General features: G+C 35.5%; 1 protein-coding gene across 3 annotated transcripts in view; it reads left to right on the forward strand.

The window, feature by feature from the left end:
- The window catches only part of NAB1 (NGFI-A binding protein 1 (EGR1 binding protein 1)), a 43486-nt gene extending 23647 nt beyond the window's left edge, over positions 1-19839 (forward strand). For 2 of the 3 annotated variants that reach the window (XM_012647935.1, XM_012647932.1), the window contains exons 4-8: positions 2574-2625; positions 11831-11920; positions 13972-14134; positions 15764-15880; positions 17325-19839. In XM_012647935.1, coding sequence (XP_012503389.1) covers positions 2574-2625; positions 11831-11920; positions 13972-14134; positions 15764-15880; positions 17325-17413 — 511 coding nt within the window. In that variant the 3' untranslated portion in view covers positions 17414-19839. The remainder of the gene's footprint in view (positions 1-2573; positions 2626-11830; positions 11921-13971; positions 14135-15763; positions 15881-17324) is intronic. The other variant, XM_012647933.1, reaches the window with a different exon arrangement.
- The last annotated feature ends 3929 nt before the right edge of the window (positions 19840-23768 follow it).

Genomic DNA, 23768 nt, shown 5'->3' on the forward strand with positions numbered 1-23768 from the left:
GTCCTTCCCCATGCTACTAGAACATATCTTTATTTTGTCCTCATTCTTAATTATTTTTGGGGTATTAAATTCTATATTGTTAGTGATTTTCCCTGAGTAGTTGAAGATATCATTTTTTTGGCTTTCATTGCTATTTAGAAATTAGTGGTTATTCTGTTATTTATTATGTGGCTTTTAAAGCTTCTGTTTGTTTCTGCCCCAGTTTCTTTCTCCTCTCCTGTTCTCAATTTTTCCTGGTCATTTTTACTGTATTGCTTTTTAATCATATGTTCAGCTCCTTTTATTTCTTTAAATAAAATCTTTGAGGATCTGATTCTGTTGTCTGTTGTTCCTACTAATTTTCACTTTTGATATCTTGTTTCTTTGGATGTTCTATGACTTCTCTCTGTGAATTCATATTTCTTGGAACTTTAACTGTGGGAATTTTTAGAGGCTTGGGAAGAAAGTGGATTCTCCTAGAGGTTATTTGCTTTTGCTTCTACCAGGCATCTGGGGACACTACTACAATTTGGGACCCTGTGAAAATAAATTCTCAGCCCACTTAGTGTGAATTAGGGCTAAAGATCTATGTGAGGCCGATTTGGGGTTATGGAATCTCAGGAAAGTATCTTTCATTCTCTCCTAGTCAGTACTAAGATTCAAGATAGGTCGTTTTCCTTGCATTCTCCTGGGGGGTACAGGTATATTTCTAATATAGCCTCACATTGGACACGTAGTGCTTTGGTATCTATATCACACCATATACCATAATACATTCTTTTTGTTTTTTGCTAATTGACTTTGCAGTAAATGGTAACACATTCTAGATGGATTAAATACTCAAGTGGAAAAAGTAAAACTATTAGAATAAATTATAAGAGAACAGTTATGTATTATTAGGGTGGGAAGGTTATTACTGTGCAAGGCACCCAAGGTAAAAACTATGAGACTAATTGCTAACTTAAAAAAAAACCCGGCCAGGCGCGGTGGCTCACGCCTGTAATCTGGGAGGCCGAGGCGGGTGGATTGCTCAAGGTCAGGAGTTCGAGACCAGCCTGAGCAAGAGCGAGACCCCGTCTCTACTAAAATTAGAAAGAAATTAATTGGACATCTAAAAATATATAGAAAAAAAATTAGCCGGGCATGGTGGCGCATGCCTGTAGACCCAGCTACTCGGGAGGCTGAGGCAGGAGGATTGCTCGAGCCCGGGAGTTTGAGGTTGCTGTGAGCTAGGATGATGCCACGGCACTCTAGCCCAGGCAACACAGTGAGACTCTGTCTCAAAAAAAAAAAAAAAAATAGTACATGTCCGTGATTTAAGAAGTCATATAGTACATAAGGCTTATGATAAAACTCAGCAGTTACTATGTTCTGCCCCCTCCCTACTTCTCCATTCCCCCTTCTCAGTTCCATGCCCCAGAGGCACCTGCCTTCAACAAATTTAGCTGTTTCTTCTAGTATTTACATTTATATATTTTTTAAGTTAAATCTATTTAAAAATATATTGACACTTTTACATAATTTAGAAGTCAAAACTGTGTAAAAAGATAATACAAAAAAGTTACATTCCCATTCCTGCCTCTTTTACCCTGTTCCCCTCCCCATTAGAGGTAGCTTTAATAGTTTCTTTTTTATCCTTCCTGTGTGTGTTTATGTTTATGCAAACAAATACAAACATATACTTTCATTTTCACCTTTGTTTCAAAAAACAAAAGGTACATACGTTGACATTTTTCTATATTTTGCTTTTATTTTACTTAACATATTTTGGAGAGCTTTCTATATTAGTACATACACATCTTCCTTGTCATTTTTTACAGCTACATAGTATTGATTTGTGTGGATATACCTGATGTATTTGGTTCAGTCCCCTGTAAATGGATACTTGAATTGTTTCTAGTCTTTTGTCATTGTAAATAATAACACAATAAATAACATCATACATATCATATTTTGTTGATTCCGAGAGGTACTTTTTTCACATTTTAACATCTTTTATATTGACATGTGTAACTTAGAGTTGACGGCTTGTCCTAGTTAGTTGGCAGTAGTATTTCATAGTGGTACATGAAATAATTATGTGCCTTAGAATTGATGGAGTGCCATTTTATGTATGTGTAGGTACCTCTGGGATAGATTCCCAGTAGAGAAATTTCTGGGTTCAAGGTAAATGCATCTGTAGTTTTGATAGACAAAATTCATTTTAATCTCATGTATCCTTAAGCATTCATCTTCAGTGATCATTTTAGTCATTTTATCAGTTATTCCTACTGACCCGTAAAGGGATATTCTCCCTGATTTTTTTTCATTTTCATTATGTCATAATTATTAAATATTTATTGAGTGCTATCTGTGTGGGGAGTTCTTAGGTAGTAGCCTTTTAAAATGTGTAATTGTATCTACATATTGCCCTAATATTAATTTGGAAATGATGAAAAATCTCTTTTTCACTATTTTAATGTTCATTATGAATATGTCATTTCTGGTGTTGGTTTCAGGGCTATCTGTTTTTGGTGGAAGGTTATTGATTGAGATGCCTTTGGAATAAAATTTGTTCCTTTCTCAAGTTTTTCTCTTTCTCCCCTTCCCTTTAGATCAAAATGTGGAGAAAGAGATGAATTATCCCCAAAGAGAATTAAAGTGGAGGTATGATTATGTACTACATTTTCTTATGCTAAGAATGTCTGCTTCTGTTTGAAGATCATTAAAAATAAAGAAAAATATTACTAGTTCAGACAAAAAAAAATAGTCTCATAAACTAGTAAAATATGAATTGTAGAATCTTAAAAACAATATAGAATTTTGTTACTTTGAAGTACAGAATCTGTGATAAATTGAGTTAGCCAAGCAAAGAAATTCTTAAAAGGAACCTGTGGTGAGTAGATTGATGTCCAATTTATCAAAGGTTGATTTGCAGATTGGTGTTTCTTACAGATTTAAAACTCTTTACTGGATAAACTGTTCCTTTTATAATCTTATTTACATCATTAGTCATCTTATCAAATACACGCAGAGGACTTTTAGTTTCTTTATATTAACTATATGAGGGAAATGACAATTTAGTAGCTGTAAGTTAGAGACTTTACTATAACTAAAACCTCCTTTAAAGGATCGTGATTGAGGATGTTCTTCTGATTTTAGACATGGAAGTGCTAAGGTGGGAGTTGAGCAAGAAAATGTACTTAGGGCTTTCAGAACCGTAGAATGGTTTCAGAACTACTTCTGAATGGCTCCTTAACTTGTATTCAATATTTTTTTAGAAGTCCAGTCTGCAGCAGAGTGGAAATCTGAAGTCAGTCAACTCCTTCCATTCTTCCTTTTTCTCTTAGGCAGGGGATGGGGGTCAGTGTTCTCTTAGCTATCCCATTATTTAATTTCAAGTTAAAGCAAGTATGTTCTGCTTGACTACCCTACATTTTCATCATCAAATTATGCTTACTAAGTATCTATTTGTATGGCAATATCCTTTACTCATACCTAAGCCAGAGTTATGCTGTAAAAACCTAAATCCCTTTCTTGCTTAAATATTTCCAGTGGCTTTCTACTGTATCTCGAATAAACTCTAAGCCTTTTCCTGACCCTACGTGACCTGAGTCCAGCTTGCATCTCCTGCTTCGTCTGCTACCACACTCCCCGTTTTTACTGTGTTCCGCCTACATTGGCCAACTTTCTGTCCCTGGAACATACCAAACTCACTTGCCCCTCAGCACTCACTGTTCCCCCTACCTAGACTTATACATTTCTAGATGGCTTCAGGTCTCAGCTGAGTTTCCCAACTTCCCTACCTCCCTTTCTAAAGGGGCACCTTCACCCTATGATCACACTCAGGCTTGTTCTCCTGGTTTGTTCTGTTTTCATAGCACTTACTGCTACTCAAAACTATTATATGTTTGTTTTAAATTTATTATCAGTCTACCCCATGAGTTAAGAATAAGGCTCTTATCTATGTATCTACTACTGTATACTCAGAGTTTATAACAGTGCCTTCTACTTAATAGGCACTTAATGAAATGTGTTGGATGAAATAATGAATGGCTGTGAATAAGCATCTTTAACTTACGAATGCTTTATCCTAAAGCAGTGGTTCTCAAAAGTATTTTGTCTAAGAAAGGGCATGTTTTTTAAAAATTGTGCTTATAGTTGTAATCTACCTCACTGTTAGCTCTGAGTAATGTTTAAGATGGTTAGCCTCAGGTACCAGTCAGAAAATTTGTTAAAATTATATAAAAGGCTACAGTGAAAGATGGTCTAACTCAGCGGTCCCCAACCTTTTTGGCATCAGGGAGCAGTTTCATGGAAGACAATTTTTCCACAGGGGTGGGAGGGTAGTTGGAGCTCAGGCAGCGATCTGAGCAATGGGGAGCAACTGTAAACACAGATGAAGCTTCCTTTGCTCAGTTCCTAAGTTTCATGGCAGACAGTTTTTCCATGGAGGTCTAACTAGTGAGATGGTTTTATCCTATTGCACCCCCAGCTAACAGAGGATCCTTATGGGTTTAGTTAGTGACTGACTAAATCCACAGTCAGTGATTCACTGCCATTGAAAGGGAAGGCAGGTAAACATAGAGACTGTTAAGAAGGCATGTGCCATTGGAGGATTTAAAGGAAAGAAGGTACAAAACCTACCCTGTGACCAGGAAAAGAGGTCAGCTGCTAGGCTAGTAATAATACTGCATCTCTTTTTCACCATTAGCCCTCAGTGTGACCATGATTCGGGCTGCTCTCACATTTAATCCCCCCTTGTCTGTTTTGTATAGCTTGAGAGATTACTATTGAACATTGAAATTTGTGATTGTGAATCTCATAGACTGTTTGAGCTGTAGTTGTTTCTCATTAGGCTGTATTGGTAAGTCTTTCTGACCCTCTCAATGGCCCTGATCTGAAATTTAAGCAAATTTTTTCTTGTATTCAGTTACAGTGTTTGAGTTTCTTATTTGAAGCTTAGAGTGGAGGGTTATAACAGTAGATGGGACCCTTCTGTTTCTTTAAATATATTCCAAAAGAGATAATTGAATTATAATTCTACATGATTATTTTCTTGCTTTACTAGCATTCACAAAGTCACTTTGAACCATTCTGGATTCGGGATTAAGATAATCAGTGTTTCTTTTTCCTGTGAATAACTATTCCAACCCTTCCCAAATAAGACAAATGACCTAATCAGCCCCAAATTTCTTTGAATGCTTTTAGGGACACTCAACTCTTGATTTTGTTTCCTAGAAATAAGTAGAGACTATAGCTTTGAATTTAGGATAGCAGTTCACTTTTTTTGTTCTTGGTTTGTATGTTTTTAATTTTGTTTTGTTTTTGCTTAGGTTTTTCTTTTTTTTTAAGCACTTATACATTGCAGGTTTCTTCAAATTGTGTGTGTGTGTGTGTGTGTGTGTGTGTGTGTGTATACATATGCATGTAGATAGTGTAATCCTTTGTAAAATATATAGTATTGGTATAAATCTTTGTCTGAATTCTGTTGTGTTGTACTCCGAGTCAGATTTGAGATACTGGAGCTGTTTTTTTTAAAGCTGATACTGAGGTGGTTAGTATTGGCTGCTGCATAGGGTTACTACTCCCTTAAAACTCTTCACCAGGTACTAGTGCTTTGTTCATGTCTATCTTCTATGTTGCCACTGGGGAGAGAGAGAATTTCTGACATGAGAAGAAATTAGGGGAGGCTATATTGTGGAGATATCATTTAAGATGGGTTTTTTTTTTTTTTTTTTTTTTTTTTTTTGAGACAGAGTCTCACTGTGTTGCCCGGGCTAGAGTGCCGTGGCATCAGCCTAGCTCACAGCAACCTCAAACTCCTGGGCTCAAGCAATCCTTCTGTCTCAGCCTCCCGAGTAGCTGGGACTACAGGCATGCGCCACCATGCCTGGCTAATTTTTTCTATATATTTTTAATTGTCCAATTAATTTCTTTCTATTTTTAGTAGAGGCGGCGTCTCGCTCTTGCTCAGGCTGGTCTCGAACTCCTGAGCTCAAACAATCCACCCGCCTCGGCCTCCCAGAGAGCTAGGATTACAGGCGTGAGCCACCGCGCCCGGCCTTAAGATGAGTTTTTAAAAGAAGGGTAGAATTTCAGAATATAGGGATGCAGGTGAGAGCTGTGTGTGGCATTATAAAAATAGACTAACATGGGCAAAGACACAGAGGTAAGAAAATACTAGGCATGTTTAGAGAACAGTAAGTAGACCAGTTTGTCTGGAGAATGTGACTGACACAAAGGATCTCATAAATAAAACTAATAAGATTTTTAGAAAATAATGCATGGATAAGCTTAAGTTTAGCCCATTGTAAAGTATGACAGATTCCTGATTACAAGGCCCAAATTAATGAAACAGTATTTTCTTTTTCTTTTCATCTTTAGTTTTCCAAAATCCTTTATGATAACCAATAAGCATACATGCCAAGTTGCTGACTTTTTTCCATCTTGAAAAGATAATTTTTATAATGAACAGAGGAAATGTAATGTCCAATAGATAAAATAAAAATGACATCAAAATAATTTGACATTTAAGGTAAAGAGAAACATTTTCTTGCCTGCCATTATCAGTGCATTAGGGTGTACTAATAAAAGCAGGGCTTTCTTCAAGCTCAGTAAGATCTTTTCTTGCTGCTAAATGCCATGTTTTCCTGACCTGTACATGAAGGTTTGGGCAGAATGAAATTTTAAAATATTTGTCCAGTTTTTTCTACCTGCAAAGCTCTTATTATGTAGTAGTTCCCTCTTAAAGGATAGTTAATTAGTTATTTGATTTTTTAAAAGAAATACCAGTATACCCATTGCATGGAAGTACTTAAGATAATCTATTGTCCTTAAATAATGTTCCTTCTTACAGGGTATGCTAAACATTAAAAAACATAGAAATTTTGAACTTTATTTCTTTAATTTCTAGAATATATGAGATAGACACAGAGAAAAAGACTGCTAGCTTGGGTTGGCCTTAGGGAACCCATCATTTGGAATGAAACCTCTAAGGAAGGCACCTCTTCAACTCCATGTGTTAGTAAGTGAGGTTTGGGAGTATTTCTTTTGCCCAGACTGGATGAATAGCTTGTCCACCTGGAATACAACCATCTGTGTGAATCCACTTAGCTGAAATGAAAATGGATTATATTTATTCTTACTGTTCATTTTCATCAGAATTCTCAAATCTTCTAGGCCTGGGAAAATAACTACTTTTTATTGACTCCATTATGCATCAGTCCCTGCTAGGCATTTGGAATTCATTCTCACAAATGGTCTTGCTTGGCCTATATGGAGGCTTTATGATTTCCATTTTACAGCCAAGGAGAGACCCCACAAAGGTTCCAGTGGCAGAGGCACGGCTTCCAATCTGGATCTGACTCCTAAGCATCGAAGCGATACCACCTTCCCAGGTGGTATTGAACATTCGCAAAGCACCTTAAGTGTGAAAAACATGATTGGTGTTATATCTGTCCTCCTGCTAGGATGGTTTGAAGGGCAAAATGTGCACAAAACTGGTAGTCTTTGAAAAGGGTGGATAGCAGCAGTTGCTGTGTTCTAATCTAAGGAAGTTTATTCTAGTAAACAATAATTTTGGGGTACAAAATTTAACAATGTAAATTACAAAATATTTATAAGAGATTACCATTTGATATGCTGATTGTTTAGAATGAGTAAAAACAGTGTATTGAAAAATAAACAGTAAATCAAGAAAAATTAGTTGATTTCCTATGCCCTCCCTATGACAGATAGATTTCAGATGGCTTGACAGCTGGTTCAGGGAGATGAAAAATCAAGACCAAAGTCCCTGCTCTCTTGTCCTCTAAATTTTTTAAAATGTCAGTTAAAAGTGGATTCAGTTGATATCTTTTCTTTTTCATTAAGAACACATTGATTTTGAGGAAGAAACTCTGTCATTAACTCCAGTGTTGTAAGTAACATCTTAGAAGGGAGGAAGGGTATGTAAAGCTGCCAGTCTCAGGGCTGGTGGTGGCAGCTGACTAAAGGCACTATGAGTGCTCATATCTCATCTATGTTTTCTTCATTCACTGAAATTACTGGAGACTGGGCAGAGATGGGAGGTGACAGCATTCTTGACCCTGTAGGTGTCAGGGTGCAAAACAGAGATAACTGGATAAAAGAATTGAGGTTTGTTAATAGAGCCCAGGAAGTCAGAGAATTGGGCTTGAAGAGAAAGACCTGGAGGAAACATCTGCTAGCAGTTGGGGGGTGGGGATCAGAATAGCCACCTACGCTGTTACTAAGCTTGTTGAAAGGAAGGCTGGTCTAATTTGGTGTAGACTCTTCCCCCTCTGGATCAGAAAAACAGAAGCATTACAATATGCTATTCATACAGAAAGTGTGAGTAGAGAAAAGGAAAATGCACATGTGGGGCTGAGAACATCTGCTGTAGCAAGTCATTTAGAGAGGGCTAAGCAGTCGCTTTAAAGCAGCTTGCTAGCGTTTGGCAGGAAGGATGAGGAGGAATGGGGGTGGAGACCAATGGGATGAGAGTAATTTAGGTCATGAACAGCATCCCGCCTTCTATCTTTTATTTTCTCAGTGCTCAGACCCAGAGTCTCGTCAGCACGGGAACACTGTGATTAATGGCAGCCACCAAAAGTATGACGTGGAGATAGATTGCTCACAGCACGGTGCAGCTGGAGCCTGGGAAACAAAAGTTCTGTACCAAACATAATGTGAAAGAGATAACTTTCTTTGGAATATTCTTCCTTTTTTTTCTAAGTTGTATATTTTGGATACCTTAAACCTACTTTGTATGACATGCAGTAATAGCTACTCAGTCCTGTAGTTTTCCCATCCACAGTGAACTGTCAAGACTGTGGGAGAAAATGACTAATGTACTCAGTTGCAGGGAGATCACTGGTTTTTTTGGATATTGTTATTTATTACTTATTATAGGCTTTTATTTCTCTTTATTAATGATGGAACAGTGTCCATTTTTCATAAACTCATATGCAGAGGTAGAAGTTCCCCCTTCCAGCTTTTCAGTGTCCATCCGCCTGGCTGAATAATCCTGACAGTAGTGCCACCATGTATTTGTATGGCAATGTGTACTTTCCCAAGATGTACCAATTTGTGTTACTTCATTTAATCCCCAGAAATCTCCACTGGGCAGACAAAGCAGGTGATGTAATCCCCATTGAAACACTTGGAACGCTGGAAACAGTGAGGTTAACTTTCTTGCCTGAGGTTTCTCATCTGGTTCCTAACATGAAAATAGTAGATCATTCCTTTCTCCTCCTTCAAGCTCCTTCACAAGCAGTACTGAGATATTGGGGCTCCTGGGGATCCTGATTGGGTGCTGATGACTCTCTAATCTGAGTCTCCAGCCCTGATTTCACCCCAAGTCCAAATTCAGGGCCCCTATTTACCTGGCTTATCTACAGGGAGATCTCACTGGCAGATGAGCTCAACATGTCCCCAACTGAATTCATCGTCTCTCTGGCCCCTCCCAAACCTTCTGGTCATGAGTTCCTTATTCTAGTGAATGTCACCGCCAGACTCCCAGTTGCCTTATTTCTGTGTCACATCTACCACTGCCCGGGGCTGGGCCACTGTTCTGTGTCTTCACCACAGCCCTCTAACCAGTCGCCCTGCTACCATCCTGGACCCCCCTGCACACACGCCATGGCATTAAGATTGGGCTTTCTAAAATGCAGATCTGAGCAGTCTCTTTTCTAAGACCTTCAGTGGTTTCTCTTTGTGTTTTCAGATAAAATCTAAAATTCTTAACATAGTTTACAAGGCCTCACAGCTTCTGGTCTTGTGTTTCCAACTTGTTCTCTCACCACTCTTTCTCAGTATATTCCCTATATTAGGTACTTCCAGCTTTTACAGTGTATCCTCTTCTTTTGCCTTCCTAGAGAACGCCTTTCCTTCAAGCCTCAGCCTCGACAGCTCTCTGGGAAGCCTTCTCTGCCACAGGGCCCTCTGCTGTGCTCTGCCTCTCCGTCCGTTTCCCTCTCTAGACTGTATTTTTAAGGAGGGCAGGAGCCATGCCTATCTTGTTTGCCACTGTATCCCCATATTGAATACAGTATAGGAACCAGCTAGGTGGACAAGACATTTTTGTTGAACATTGAAATATGTGTTTCTAGATTTCCAATGTTCTTTCCACTAGACAGTTCCCTGTCAATAGAGTCAGTATCGTATGGTTGGTTATGTCTAGTTCCTCATTTTCTAAGATGTCCACACTATGTAAATATCCATAAAATTTTCTCCCTGTATCATAGAGATATAGTAAGTCACTTTCTTACAGCATATAATCTGCTCTACTCTGATTAAATCTGGTGGCTTTTTGGATGAACTTAATAAATACCAGTTACACACATTTATTAATTCCTTTGTGCGATGCACTGTCCTAAGTACTTTTCATGAAATTTTTGCTTCCTTAAAATGATTCTATAAGTTAGCCAGGAACAGTTGTTATCCTCATTTTATAGATGAGGAAACAGACACAGAGAGATGAAATAATCTGCCCAATATCACAGCAAATAAGGAGAATTGGGTTTTGAACTCAGTGCAAGTCACAGAGCTAAAGCCATTTCAGCTTATGAAAAACAGCTGTAGGAGAAATGCCTAGATTTATTGTGAGTTTCATAAAGGTGTTAACTCTAGGAATTTATGGATTGAACATAGGCTTCGAAGCCAGTGTCTGTAAACTATAAAATGAGGGCAATCTCGTGTTGTTTGTGGCGAAGATTAAATGAGATAATGTGCATAAAACGTAGAACCTAGAGGCTCGCGCATTGTAGGTTGCTCTTATTGTCCTTGTTGCTCTAAGTCTTCTACTGGCATACCTCATTGCACTTTAGAACTTAAAGGAGGGTATACTAAAGAGAAGATTGCATTTTAGGTCTAAATAAATTCTTAGAAGAGAAATGGAATGACTAAGAAAAAGTACTCTTTTCATATATCTTATTCTAGCTCACTTAATGATTATTCCTATAAGCCGATGTAGAGACCTAGAAGAGTAGCTATTTTCAATACTTTAAAAGTGCTGCTTTGTATGTTGGCCTACCATAAAGCTATATAAGACTATCTCGAGATGTGAAGCTTATTTGCTCTTGACTCCTATTATTTAATGACTTTGAATTTTAAAAATAGCAAATTAATTATTACTTAGGAAATGAATTTTGGTAGATAAAATACTTGAAAACATAGCTGCAGTGGAGAAATAAATTTTTCTGGGAAAAGTTTTGAACCACTATTTTTATCTCAAACAAGGTAAAATATTTTGTCATTATTACATTATTATATCTTTTTTACTGTGTATTTTAAGAACTTTGGTTTTTAATGATTCACCCTCTGCTACAAACATAGAGTTTATCAAACAAGGAAGGAAATACATGTTTTGGAATTTAATTGTTAATGATTATTTTAGTAGCTTTCACTGAAATTACTAAAACCATGCTATAATGACGTTTTGTAGTGATATAAAGTTCATGTGGAGCAATAAGCAGACAAAGAAAAAAACACTGAAAAAAGTAGCAGTGGGATACATGTATTTAAAGTATAAAATGGAAATAATTGAAGTTGAGGTATTGTCCAGGAATACAGTGCCCCCAAATAGACCCTATTTAATAAAGAATTTAGTATATATTGATATACTTATATAGTAGTTATTACATGGTAAAGGCATTATTTCATTTGCTTTCTCTCATTTGATCATCAGAACCAGCCTTAATATTAACAGGTAGGTTTTCCTATTCTCATTTTCTGGATTAAAATCTTAATCATGATTATTCAGGTAATGGGATTAAGGTGGGTTTTTTGCCTTATTTTCTGAATTTCTGATAATATGGTTATTTTATTATTTGTATAAACTCTAAATATATACGATTTATTCTTTGACCGACAGGATGGGTTTCCAGATTTCCAGGACTCCGTGCAAACGCTTTTCCAGCAGGCTAGAGCTAAGAGTGAAGAACTCGCAGCTCTTACTTCACAGGTAACTATCAGTTAATATTTCATAATAGTGTCTGTAGGTTAAAAAATAAATGACTGCTTCAGCTAGCTTTGGTTTTAAGTGTCTGAGAACTGAATTTATTTCTGGTTGTTTTTACGACATTATCTGATCCACAGCTGTATCAACAAGATAGCAGTAACAACTTGATTGATTTGGTTTATGAACAGAATCTGATACAGTGCTGCTTATTTATTCTTTGTAGTTTTGTAGGAACTGAAACAGATTGTCAAGAAAACTTAAAAGAAGCAATTTGATATCAGGAAAACCAGCCATGTCGGATATGGCTATGTGCAATACAACTCAGAAAAACAGTACGAGTTTTCATTAAAATATTAATAGTCAATGTTGTAATCGTTAAATCATTAAAGTTCATAGATATTGAAATATTGTTAAATTAGTGTGTGGTGTTAGGTGCTTTTGCCATTAAGTTATTTAATTGTGTATATACACCGAAATTAATATTTTAAAAAGTTCTTTCTGGGCCGGGTGCGGTGGCTCACGCCTGTAATCCTAGCTCTCTGGGAGGCCGAGGCGGGCGGATTGTTTGAGCTCAGGAGTTCGAGACCAGCTTGAGCAAGAGCGAGACCCCGTCTCTACTAAAAATTAGAAAGAAATTAATCGGCCAACTAAAAATATATAGAAAAAATTAGCCAGGCATGGTGGCTCATGCCTGTAGTCCCAGCTACTTGGGAGGCTGAGGCAGAAGGATCCCTTGAGCCCAGGAGTTTGAGGTTGCTGTGAGCTAGGCTGACGCCATGGTACTCACTCTAGCCCGGGCAAAAGAGTGAGACTCTGTCTCAAAAAAAAAAAAGGTCTTTCTGCAAACATCACCTTTTAGAAAGCACTATAAGTTTTTATTCCTGTTGAGCTTCTTCCTAGTAACTTGCTTTTGGTCACATTTAGTACTGCCAAGTTTTGTTTTTTCTGATAGGATGAAAAATACATTTTTCTCCTGAGAAATGCTTATTGAAATTTTTTCAATTAATTAGTAACAAATTTAGATGAAGTGAAGTTTTGGTTAATTTTGATCTGGTTTACATGCATTCAGAAAAATAGTATAAGTGTTTGTCCTATTTATTCTGTGAATTAGATATTGTACCTATTTATTTATCTTTATTTATTTATTTTCAAAAAACATTGAAAAAAGTAGTAAGTGGGATACTTAATGGTAAGAATCCACCTATTGTTTTTTTAATAATATTGTGAATCAGGACTTTTTGTAACTAGTTTTATATAGAAGATTTCTTGTACTACTCTTTTATATGGCATGGTAGTGATTCATATATGTGCATTTTGACTATTACCTCCTTGGCAAAATATCACAAATACACTGCTTTGAAAATCACATGTAAATAATTTAGAGTAGTGCATAGAGAAGTAACTTATGAAACACATGTAGAGATAAATTTATATGTCAGCTCACTAATTGTACATCTTAAAACACCCCTTTTTATGATTGGTTGGGATATATTGCAATTTCATTCTGTGATGAAGGTTGGCACTGATGTTTTTCTGCATAATTTGCATTATTTAATTTTAGTGGGAGGTGTGTTTGTCTTGTTCTTCTAGACAGCCGTTTTACACCTTTTCTCCCCCAAACATACTGTCATCATATCAGAGTCTGTGTAGTGCCAAACCCTAAAATAAAAATGCTAAGATTTCACCCTCTGTGTTAGAAGCAGTTTATAGCAGATGTTGCTGTTGCTCTTAGGTTTCTTTTTTTAAAAATCCTTTAAAGGACTCAGTACCTTGGAAAACAAAGCTAAGGTTATGTTGCTTTTAAGCTGAAATGAAATTCTCTTTATGGAATTGAGAAGAAACCTTTTCTCTTTTGTACAAAATCCAGCATTTTATGTTTTAACATGATGATACAGACATCTATGCATATTTATGGAACGTGTATACCACACGAAGTGTGAACTAATTTTGATGAATACTAAATATATTTGCTGGAGTCTGAAATTGGCATCTTTAAACCATTAAAAAATCTAGAATGTTTTAGTTACTGATTTTATTTTTGCTTTCCTTACTAGCAGCCTGAAAAGGTGATGGCAAAGCAGATGGAGTTCCTCTGCACCCAAGCTGGCTATGAGAGACTACAGCATGCCGAGAGAAGACTGTCTGCAGGACTTTACAGGCAGAGCTCAGAAGAGCACAGTCCTAATGGCTTGACTTCCGATAACTCAGATGGACAAGGTATGTCTTTAGAGTGTCCTGTGCTTTTAGAGCCACTGCTGTGTACACTTCAAGTGAAACTGAAAATAATGGCTGAGTTTTAAATCATGTTATTTTGTTAAGATTATTTTATAAATTCTTTATCAAAATTAATTTTTAAATTGTCCCTTTTTCTAAAAAGGAAAGAATTTATCCTGCAAATTTTAATGTGTTTATCTTTTAAACTTTATTATTTCTAAACAATAGTTGCCCATGTGATTGATGTATTATTTTGTGAAGGGTGAGTGAGATTGGGAAATGTAAACAGTACAGATCATTTTTCCCAAATAAGCAGATTCCATGGGAGATGTTTATCCTTTTTAAAATGATCAAAACTTCATTTTTTTTAGACTTCAAAAACAGATTTGTCTGTGAAATTTATAACATTTGGTTGTTAGGAGAATATGGTAACTGCTTCAAAAGTATTATGACAGTGTATAACTCTTAGCTTTAGAAAGCTAAGTGATTCATAAGTATTTTTACCATTCAAAAAATTATTTCATTTCATGTTCTCACATGAAGAAAATCCCAAGTCATTGTTATTTACTCATTCGACAGATTTTTTTTTTTTTTTTAGTGTTTGCTGTGTGCCAGGCACACCCATAGGCACTGAAGATGCAACAGTGAGCAAGACAAGACCGTGTTCCCTTGGAGCTTATAGAGGGAGATGTACATACAGTATCTAAATATATCCTCTAGTTTCAAATAGTAATAAGTGTTAGAAGAAAAATAATTTTTTAGTGCCTTTTATATATTGTGGCTTTTTATATATATAAATATATATATTTAAAAAACACTTCTAAAGAGTAGTTACTATTGTCAAAAAAATAAGATTTCTAAGTAAGAATATCATCTTAACAGGCATTCTCCATCCATGGAATAAAATATTACATGTGCCAGGAGATCAGAGTACTGGAGGAGAAGAAAGTTCTTCCTTTTTAAAATATGACAGAAACTTTTTAGCTGAGGTCTCATTTAACTTCTCCAATTATCCTGAACAGTTAAGAAGCAAAGGCAATTATGAAAGATTTTATTACTCTAATTTGTGACACCAGGATAATTCAGTGTGGGGTGACAATTTGCTAATGTGATAGATTTCAGTTTATGATAGACTATCACTTGGTATATAAGGAATTTTTAACCATATCTGTGCTAATTCTGTTTTTTTGCTGTAGTTTGTTTTTTTAATCTGTAATTGGCTTAAAGTCATCTCTGTTTCTCTAGTATTTTTTATTGTGTGATTACTGATATGCCTTGGTAAAATGGTTGCACTAGTAAGAAAATACCTTATAAAGGAGATATATTATATGCCAAAATTGGAATGCTCACTGGAATTCTCAGTCTTTTGTTTAATTCATGTTTAGCTCTTAAAGATGTCCTGGCAGAATTGTAAACCTTGGGACTAGTATGAAATAATTGGCCATTTTCCCCCTAAATAATTATTAAAAACGTTTTTTTCCAACTATTATGTAAATTCTTCAGTGCCTACTGACTTTCCTCACTCCTTTCCTAAGGAGCGTTCAGGCAGTTTGTGAAAACTTATTTTTAAGAAAAAGCATGATGTGTTTTTAATATTATTCCTATTTCTTTTTCTTTTCCTCTTTTCATTAGGAGAAAGACCTTTGAATCTCCGAATGCCTAATTTACAGAACAGACAACCCCATCATTTTGTGGTAGATGGGGAGCTGAGCAGACTTTACTCCAGTGAGGCAAAGTCCCATTCATCAGGTGAGAATGTGGTGTGTGATTAGAGAGTAACACTTGAATAAAAGAAAAGCATCTTTAAATTCTATTCTTCTACTCCCACTGTCCCTTCCCCTAGCAGAAAATGTCATTACTAACAATGTTACTACAGTTTGAATCTCCCTGATCGGAAAGTCTGAAATCCAAAATGCTCCAAAATCCAAAACTTTTTGAGCACTGAAATGACACTTAAAGGAAATGCTCATTGGAACGTTTGGATCTGAGATTTTCAGATTTGAGATGCTGAACCAGTAAGTACAGTGCAAATATTCCAAAATTTCCAAAATCAAAGCACTTCTGGTCCCAAGCATTTTGGATAAGGGGTGCTCAACCATCAGTTTTTCTCCCCTTAGAAATGATAAGATTGCCGTAACACTAGCTAGTCTTTTTTGAGAACTTAGTATTCCAAAGAATGACAGGGAAAACTCATGAAGGTTGAGATTATTTTGATTAGCTATTACATGAATGGTGACTTTTATACAGAAGTTCAAACTGAATAGTTAGATGGCTGGTTTGAGTTATGTTATTGCCTTTTTCTGGCAATAACATAGTATGAAATTGATGGACTCCCTGTTTGCTCTCATACTAAGAAAACCTTTTGCACCAAAATCTAAACTTTTCATGCATTTTGGGGATGATAATTATATTTCAGAAGTAAACTGAATTCTATAACAAGATAAACAGTTCCTCATTATAATTAAATGTTTAAATATTTTTCCTCGGCCACTGGAGTAGCTGGGTTTACAGACACATGCCACTCTGTACCCGGTTAATTTAAAAAAAAAAAAATTTTTTTTTTTTCTTCTTAGAGACGTGTTCTTACTGTGTTGATGTTGCTCAGGCTGGTCTTGAACTCCTGGCCTCAAGGGATCCTCCCATCTCAGCCTCCCAAGTAGCTTCCACACCCAGCTAACTTTTTTTAGTGATGGGGTCTCCCTATGTTTCCTAGGCTGGCCTCAAACTCCTGGCCTCAAGCTATCCTCTGCCTCAGCCTCTGAGTTGCTGGGATTACAGGCATGAGCCACTGCACCAAACTCTATTTTATATATTTATCATGTTGGACCGAGCATTAAATAAAAATTGATATGCTCTATATGCTAAGTGTTTTAGTACATTTCATTATTTAACTTTTATACCACTTTATTGTAGATACCATCCCCATTTTATAGATGAAGGCACTGAGGCTTAGAGGGTGTGCAACTTGCCCAGATATGTATACAGCTACTAATTGGCAGAGTTGGAATTTAAATCCAGAATCTGAGCTGTTATTTGCAACTCTGTAAACAAAAATTGTATATGGAATGGAAGGATCATGAATAATTGATACTATTTCCTATGGAGTTTGGGAGGTTGTTTCATGACTTTGTTTGATTTTTGTGGTCCATTGATTTAAAAAAAATCAAGACTTTGTGTTTCCATTTTTATACAGAGAGCCTTGGGATTTTAAAAGACTACCCTCACTCAGCTTTTACCTTAGAAAAGAAAGTCATCAAAACAGAGCCTGAAGATTCAAGATAGCTGTGATTCTCTCACTGTTCTCTGGAAATGGCATCAGATTTAAGGATAATACTCCATCATAGAATTAAGCCTTAATAACCAGTGTTGCCTCATTCAGCTCAAACAGATTTCATAGCCAAAGCATAAGGACTGATGTAGTAGTCTGTGGAAACCAGGAGGACAAAACAACAGCCACAAAAGAAAATCAAGAGTGTGGCAATCTGTAACAGAAATACTGATCCGTTCACATTCCTGTGTAAGTTGTTTATGTGAAAGGCTTACAAGTTAATATTGTAAGCATTCATTATTTAAGAATGTACAACGTATTTGTGTAATTTATAGAAGTAAAATCTAGATGTTGAGACCTTTTGGTCCAATAGACATGGATACAGTTTATTTTACTTGAAATTTTGTCTACTTTGTGTATTTAGCATAAATATTATACATCAGAGTTTAGAATCTTTGCAACTATGAGAAAAGAAAGCTTAAGTGATGTAGTTATTGGCAAGGTTGCAATGACTATGGAACAATGGAAAGCAAATACTCAATTTAAACCAAGGAAAATATTGTGGATTTAATATTTGATAAAACTGATTTTTTTTTAACAGGAAATGTGTAGCATTTATTCATGTAATATCTGGTTATTAGTGCACATTTACACAATTAATAAATACTGGAGGAAAGTTAAAAAGATGAGCAATAGAGTAGAAAATTTAACTGGTTGACACAGATTGTATTAATAGTTACTTAAGATGGTATCAAAGATAGGAAGCTATTTCTTGGACATACAGCTTGAAACAAGTGGACCAATGTGTAAGAGCCTTGATTGACTTAAATATTGTTATGTCAGAATGTGTTTAATAGATTAAGACATGGTAAATTAACCTTACACGTGATAAAGATGGTGCCTGTTAACTAAGGCTGTAATAGATTAAGTACCATTTTATATCCAGAAATTCTTCTCTATATACAGGAGTCAGAGAGACTAGATGCTTTCACTGGAGAATGTCTTCCCAACCAGCCACCACAAATGTGGGCAATCGCTGCCTCCACATTTGCAAGCAATTTCTGTGGAAGTTTAGTTGACACCTATATTGATTATTTACTTTACAATTTCATTTTTGTACACCTTTCAGATTTGTGAATGTAGTTCTTTGTTAAAATTCAGCTTGACAGTATGTTTTTAATTTCCCCTATTTAATTAATGGACTGTGTGCACATGTATGTGTGGGGGTGTGCTTAAATGTTAACAGTACACCTGCAAACTTACAAGAATTTCACATTGAACTCCACAGTGGTAAAAAAAAAAAAAAAACAAACAAACACAAATACAACATCTGCCGATAGACATTTTTTTCTGTTGGTTTAAGAGAAGATATTTGACAGATTTACCTACATCCTACAGATTCATCTAAACCCAGACACATTGCCAAGAAGAGTGTATTGACATGGAGTATGTGTTTTTTGTTTTCAGTTCAGCTCTAGATCATAACTGTGTAAAAAATATTAAGTCATAGTCTGTTATACTAAAATTTGTCAGCCAAATGTTAGATGAAATGTCTGCACTGTAGTCTCAGATCACTGTCACATATATAATTGCTTTTTCATTTTGGTTTGTAGAAGAGCTTTACAGTAGAAACACCAGTAAACAACTTTTATACTATTAAAAGGCTTTTTTCCCTTCCTAAATGTTTTAATTGTAACATAGTGTTTTGCTCACTGAAGAAGCTTCTTATGGACCTTGCAACTTTGTTGCTAGCTTGAGATTGATTATTGTGGTTGTATTGTTCACTGTGTGTAGAAATAGTATGAGTACAATTTAAATAGACTGTTCAGTTTTTAATATTAGCCATAGCACTGGTTAGTATCTCAGTAGTTTCATGAAACGTTTCCTGTATTCTAATCTATTTTGAGAAATTTTGTGGTTTTTTTTTTTTAAATTGTGTCTTACAGTTCAAGTTTGTAGATTTTAATAAGCGACAATTTTTAACGACGCAGTAATCTTCCAGCTAATATTTATCCATCTTTCATGGACCCACAAATTACATCCTAAATCCATAAATAAGTTTCCTTAAGTATCATATCATACTGTTCCAGTCTTTCAGGCTTAGTGATAAGGGGGAAGCACAAGAAAAACTTCAGTAGAATACAGTTTTTATTTTGTAAACACTAATGTATTAAACTTACTATACATTAAAGCAAATAATATATATTAATCGGATGTTATAACTAGTTGATTTTTTCATTTTGTTAGAGGTATTTTCACTGAACAAGGTCAATTGGTTACCTCAGTATTACAGCCAATCTAGTCCAAGGGACCATTTCTGCCCAAGTCTGTGTTACACTTTACTGTGCGAAGTCTACGTTTTTGTGACTCTTGAAGCTGTTGGTGAGGTGGGACGAGTGCACTTGCTTCCTGTGGCAATAAAGATTTTCTGTGCCTCACATGTTTATGTTTATAGCACTTTCTGTGTAACACTTTCCACAGTGGGTCATGTTAACCCACTCTGCCCCACCTATCGGATTGTTTGGGCTGGGCTTGGGTGTCAGGAGACAGGAGCTTTGCTAAATGTTATTGTCAGCTACCTTGGTTTTGAAAAAGTTATTTGGTAAACAGGTTCCCAGTTGACTCTTTTTGGTCTGTTAGAGAGAGAGGTTAATTTATGTTGTTCTCATTTATGAGAAGTTTATAAAAACATTTAAAAAAAAACCCCTACTTCTAACCAACTAAATTAATAAATAAAAGGAGGAACATTAGGATTTAACATTTATAATATATTACATATTTGTAAAATGTTAATGTGACTTAGCCTCAGTATTATAGGCTAATTATATGAAATCGAGTTAACCTGTAGTGAAGAACTGGGACAAAGCCTGGCAACAAAGTTTTAATTGATGAATTCTATAGATTAATCTTTAGTAAAGAGCTTCAATGTGTCAAGCACTATCCTAAGGTGCCAGCACGGGGATGAAGGCCACAGATGAAATATAAGATAAGATTCTTGTTCTTTGGGAACCTAGTTGGATAGGAACTAATCCTCATACAAAATACAAATTTTAGTGCATTATATATGTGGGATGAATAAGGAATTGACATTTAAGTGCATTCTGTATTATGTAGATGTTATGGTAGTGGGGTAGTAGACACTTTTCAGGTGAAAGCACATTTAATGAGTGAAAATCAGAAGAGATCAGCCAGGACTAAAATAGTTAACACTAAGAGGTGAGATGTGATAAAAAGAAAGGTAGTACATTTCACTTTGAGGCCCCCTTTTTTTTCTTTTTTTTGGTAAAATTGTTGCAATTTTATTTTGAAGCTGAATGCCAGTTAGATCTGCTTGCCAGGACAATAATTCTTTTGACAATCCCGTTGAACCTGTCAAGAGGCAGGGGAAAGGGGTGCTTTTTCATCTGTCCTTAATTAGTAAAACCACTTGGGTAAACATTTAGGATTCGGTAATTATGAGGTTACTAGCACCTAGTGTGGGTTACTACACCTAGTCTAGTAATTATAGTTAACAGTATTTAAAGTAAAGACCTAAATAAATGTGCAGGGAATTTCCTAGCATATGGTCTGCTTACTTGGCTACTCAAATGGTTGTTAAGTACTATTAACACAATACCCATTTTGCTTGTAACTTCACTTAATATACTACATTAAGTCTTCAAAAGAAAAACAAGATATTAACTTAATGAAACCAAGAGGTCTCTTTTAGGAAATAAATTCAATTAGTAAATAGCTGAAGTTAGAAATGAGCAAACATCTTACGTTTGTAACAGCTTGAAGGATATGACCAAATACGATTGTTGCTATTTAACTAAAAAACTACCTTATGGTCCAGCTGTGCCTGGGTGGCGTTTCAGCGAATCCAAGCTTATTTATTTGTTATTATCTGTGGGTGTCTTCATAAATGCGATTCTTAAGTGGGCCCCCAACATTAATAAAAGAATGATCCAATGTCCTAATATTTATTTTTACTGTAAATACAATTTAATCTCAAAAATCTTGCTGTTAACTATTTCTTTGGTGACCCTGTAAAATGATTTTTATTTCACACAGAAGTGATCAAAAGCTAAATGCTGGAGCTAGGATTGTTCTTACTCTCTCAATATGCGACAGTTAAGCCTTTAAAACTTGTTTGGCATCTGTTTCTACTGATCTATGAAAATTATTTTTTGAAAGATCACCTCAACGGTGTTTTTAGTTTTTGTGCAGAAAAGACTAACCGGAAATTTATTTTTTAAGTTCATAATCATTCAAGTTAGAATCCAAAATCTTATTGTACTTAAGGTTTTAGGTTCATCTTACAAATCTTTTCTATCTATAAGTTTAGCAAATCTTAATCACTTGTAAGGGAACTACGAATAATGATTGATTCCATTTACAAAATTGGTTAATTAAGTTCCTTTGTCCTTTTCTTATTCTTCCCATCTGCTAGGGCCACACAGTTCTTAAATATTAAAACAATATCCTGTTGAATTCTAGGTCTCCTGGCTGTGTCTGACTATTTCGCCACAATTTCCAAAGTTATTCCTCTGACAGCTAAGTGATTTATTTCCAAAGTATTGCTCCGGTAATATTAAAGGTCTAATTTCTACCAGTTCATCTTAAAGGAAATTTTTATGACCTTTTTGTAACAATTGGGTAAAACACTCAAACAAGGAATATCAGAAATGAATCACATAAAATACTAATCTTAGTTTTTATTTCAACATCCGTATGAAATGCTTAGTTACCAAGATTTTCCCATTTTATTCTCTTTTTATAAAATATTTAATTGACAAAAGTTGTATATATTAAAGTGTACAACGTGATGGTTTGATATACATATACGTTGTATACTGATTACCACGGTCAATTTCTCACTTCAGTGAGAAATTGCTTCTCCTAATTTTTGATGACTTTACATTTAATGCACTTTAGTCAATTTACTTACCATCATTAAATGTCTTAATAAAGAGTGTCTTTTCTGTTTTAAAATATTTCTACACAGAGCATTATTCTACATTGAATAAAATGAGAAAACCTACCTAAAGACCTATAGTTTTAAGTTCCAGAATTTTCTTTTTAATCTTTTTACTTTATTATACAATTGCCTTCTATTTAAGTTTTCCATTGTAACTTCTCAAAAGAACCGACTTGCTGCTTCACAATCTCAGAGAAATGGTCATAGTTGAATGTTGCCATCAAAACGTAACGTGAAATGCAGATTGAGTACAAAACGTTTGTTCGAGATGGTAGTGCCACGCAAATGTTAAAATCACGAACCCAAGATTTTTTTCTCATTAACTTGCTAAGACTGGCACATTTTGTGAATTTCCTGGTAGTCCAAACAATTTGGTAATCAACCCAGCCTAGTTTTTCTGTGGGTGAGCACCAGGGGTGATACAAATTAGAATGTGCTTCATATTTACACATTCTGAAACCTTATGAGTCATCTTTGCATTAAAAATTTGCACCTCATAAATTTTAAGTGCCATGTTCAACACCCACACATGATCCTAAGCAAGCAGGCCATTCTCTTGTAACTGTCACAGACACCCTATACTGGTAGGTCACTTAGGCTCAAGTATGTAGGAAGATACTAAGTAGTGCATACGTAGGTGGAATCTTACTGGTAACTGGCTCCGCAGAGGCATTTTGTAATTTTCTGAGGCTACCTACTATCTTCAACTGTGAACTGTTAAACCAAACATCTGTGGTCTAGCACCATACCCTGCTATTATCCTTCCCAGAAGACAAAAGTGATTTCTTAGGTCGCATGTTCTCACACTGTAGGTTCTGCAGAGTCTCATCATTTTAGTTATGTTTCCCCAAGAAATACATACTCTCCACCCTCAGGACCCTGATAACAAAATGTAAGGAAGGATCTTTTCAACAACAGTTAAAACGGACTAGGTCATTCTTTCCCTGTCCAAATTCAACCAATGTTCCTATCATCAGAACATGCCCATATATTGATTGTGTGAATTTCTTTTGCATATGTTGGCTAACTCTCAAACTGGAGCGCATCTTTCTGATTTTTACTGATGAGAAGGCGATAAGCTTGTTTAATGAGATAGACAATGATAGATATAGCCAGTTAAATAACTCCCCTTCTTATGGTAATAAAAGGCAATTTCCACTTTAAAAAAAATTAACATTGAAGGTCAAATAGTTTACCTAATTGGAAGAGAAGAACAATTTTAATATATTGTAGTGTTTAAAGTGAGAACATTTCATTTCCCAAGACTTTAAGCATGTATATAATAATTGGCTTACATGAGAAACAGTCACTTTTTTCTATGGTCCCTTATTACAAAGACAGGAACTAGTTAGTTCTATCTTGTAAAGCAAATGATCTAAAACAGGTTTATATTCTTATTCTAGTAGTAG

The sequence above is a fragment of the Propithecus coquereli genome, unplaced genomic scaffold (assembly GCF_000956105.1).
Source record: "Propithecus coquereli isolate 6110/MARCELLA unplaced genomic scaffold, Pcoq_1.0 Scaffold279, whole genome shotgun sequence".
NCBI classification, from domain to species: Eukaryota; Metazoa; Chordata; class Mammalia; order Primates; family Indriidae; genus Propithecus; species Propithecus coquereli.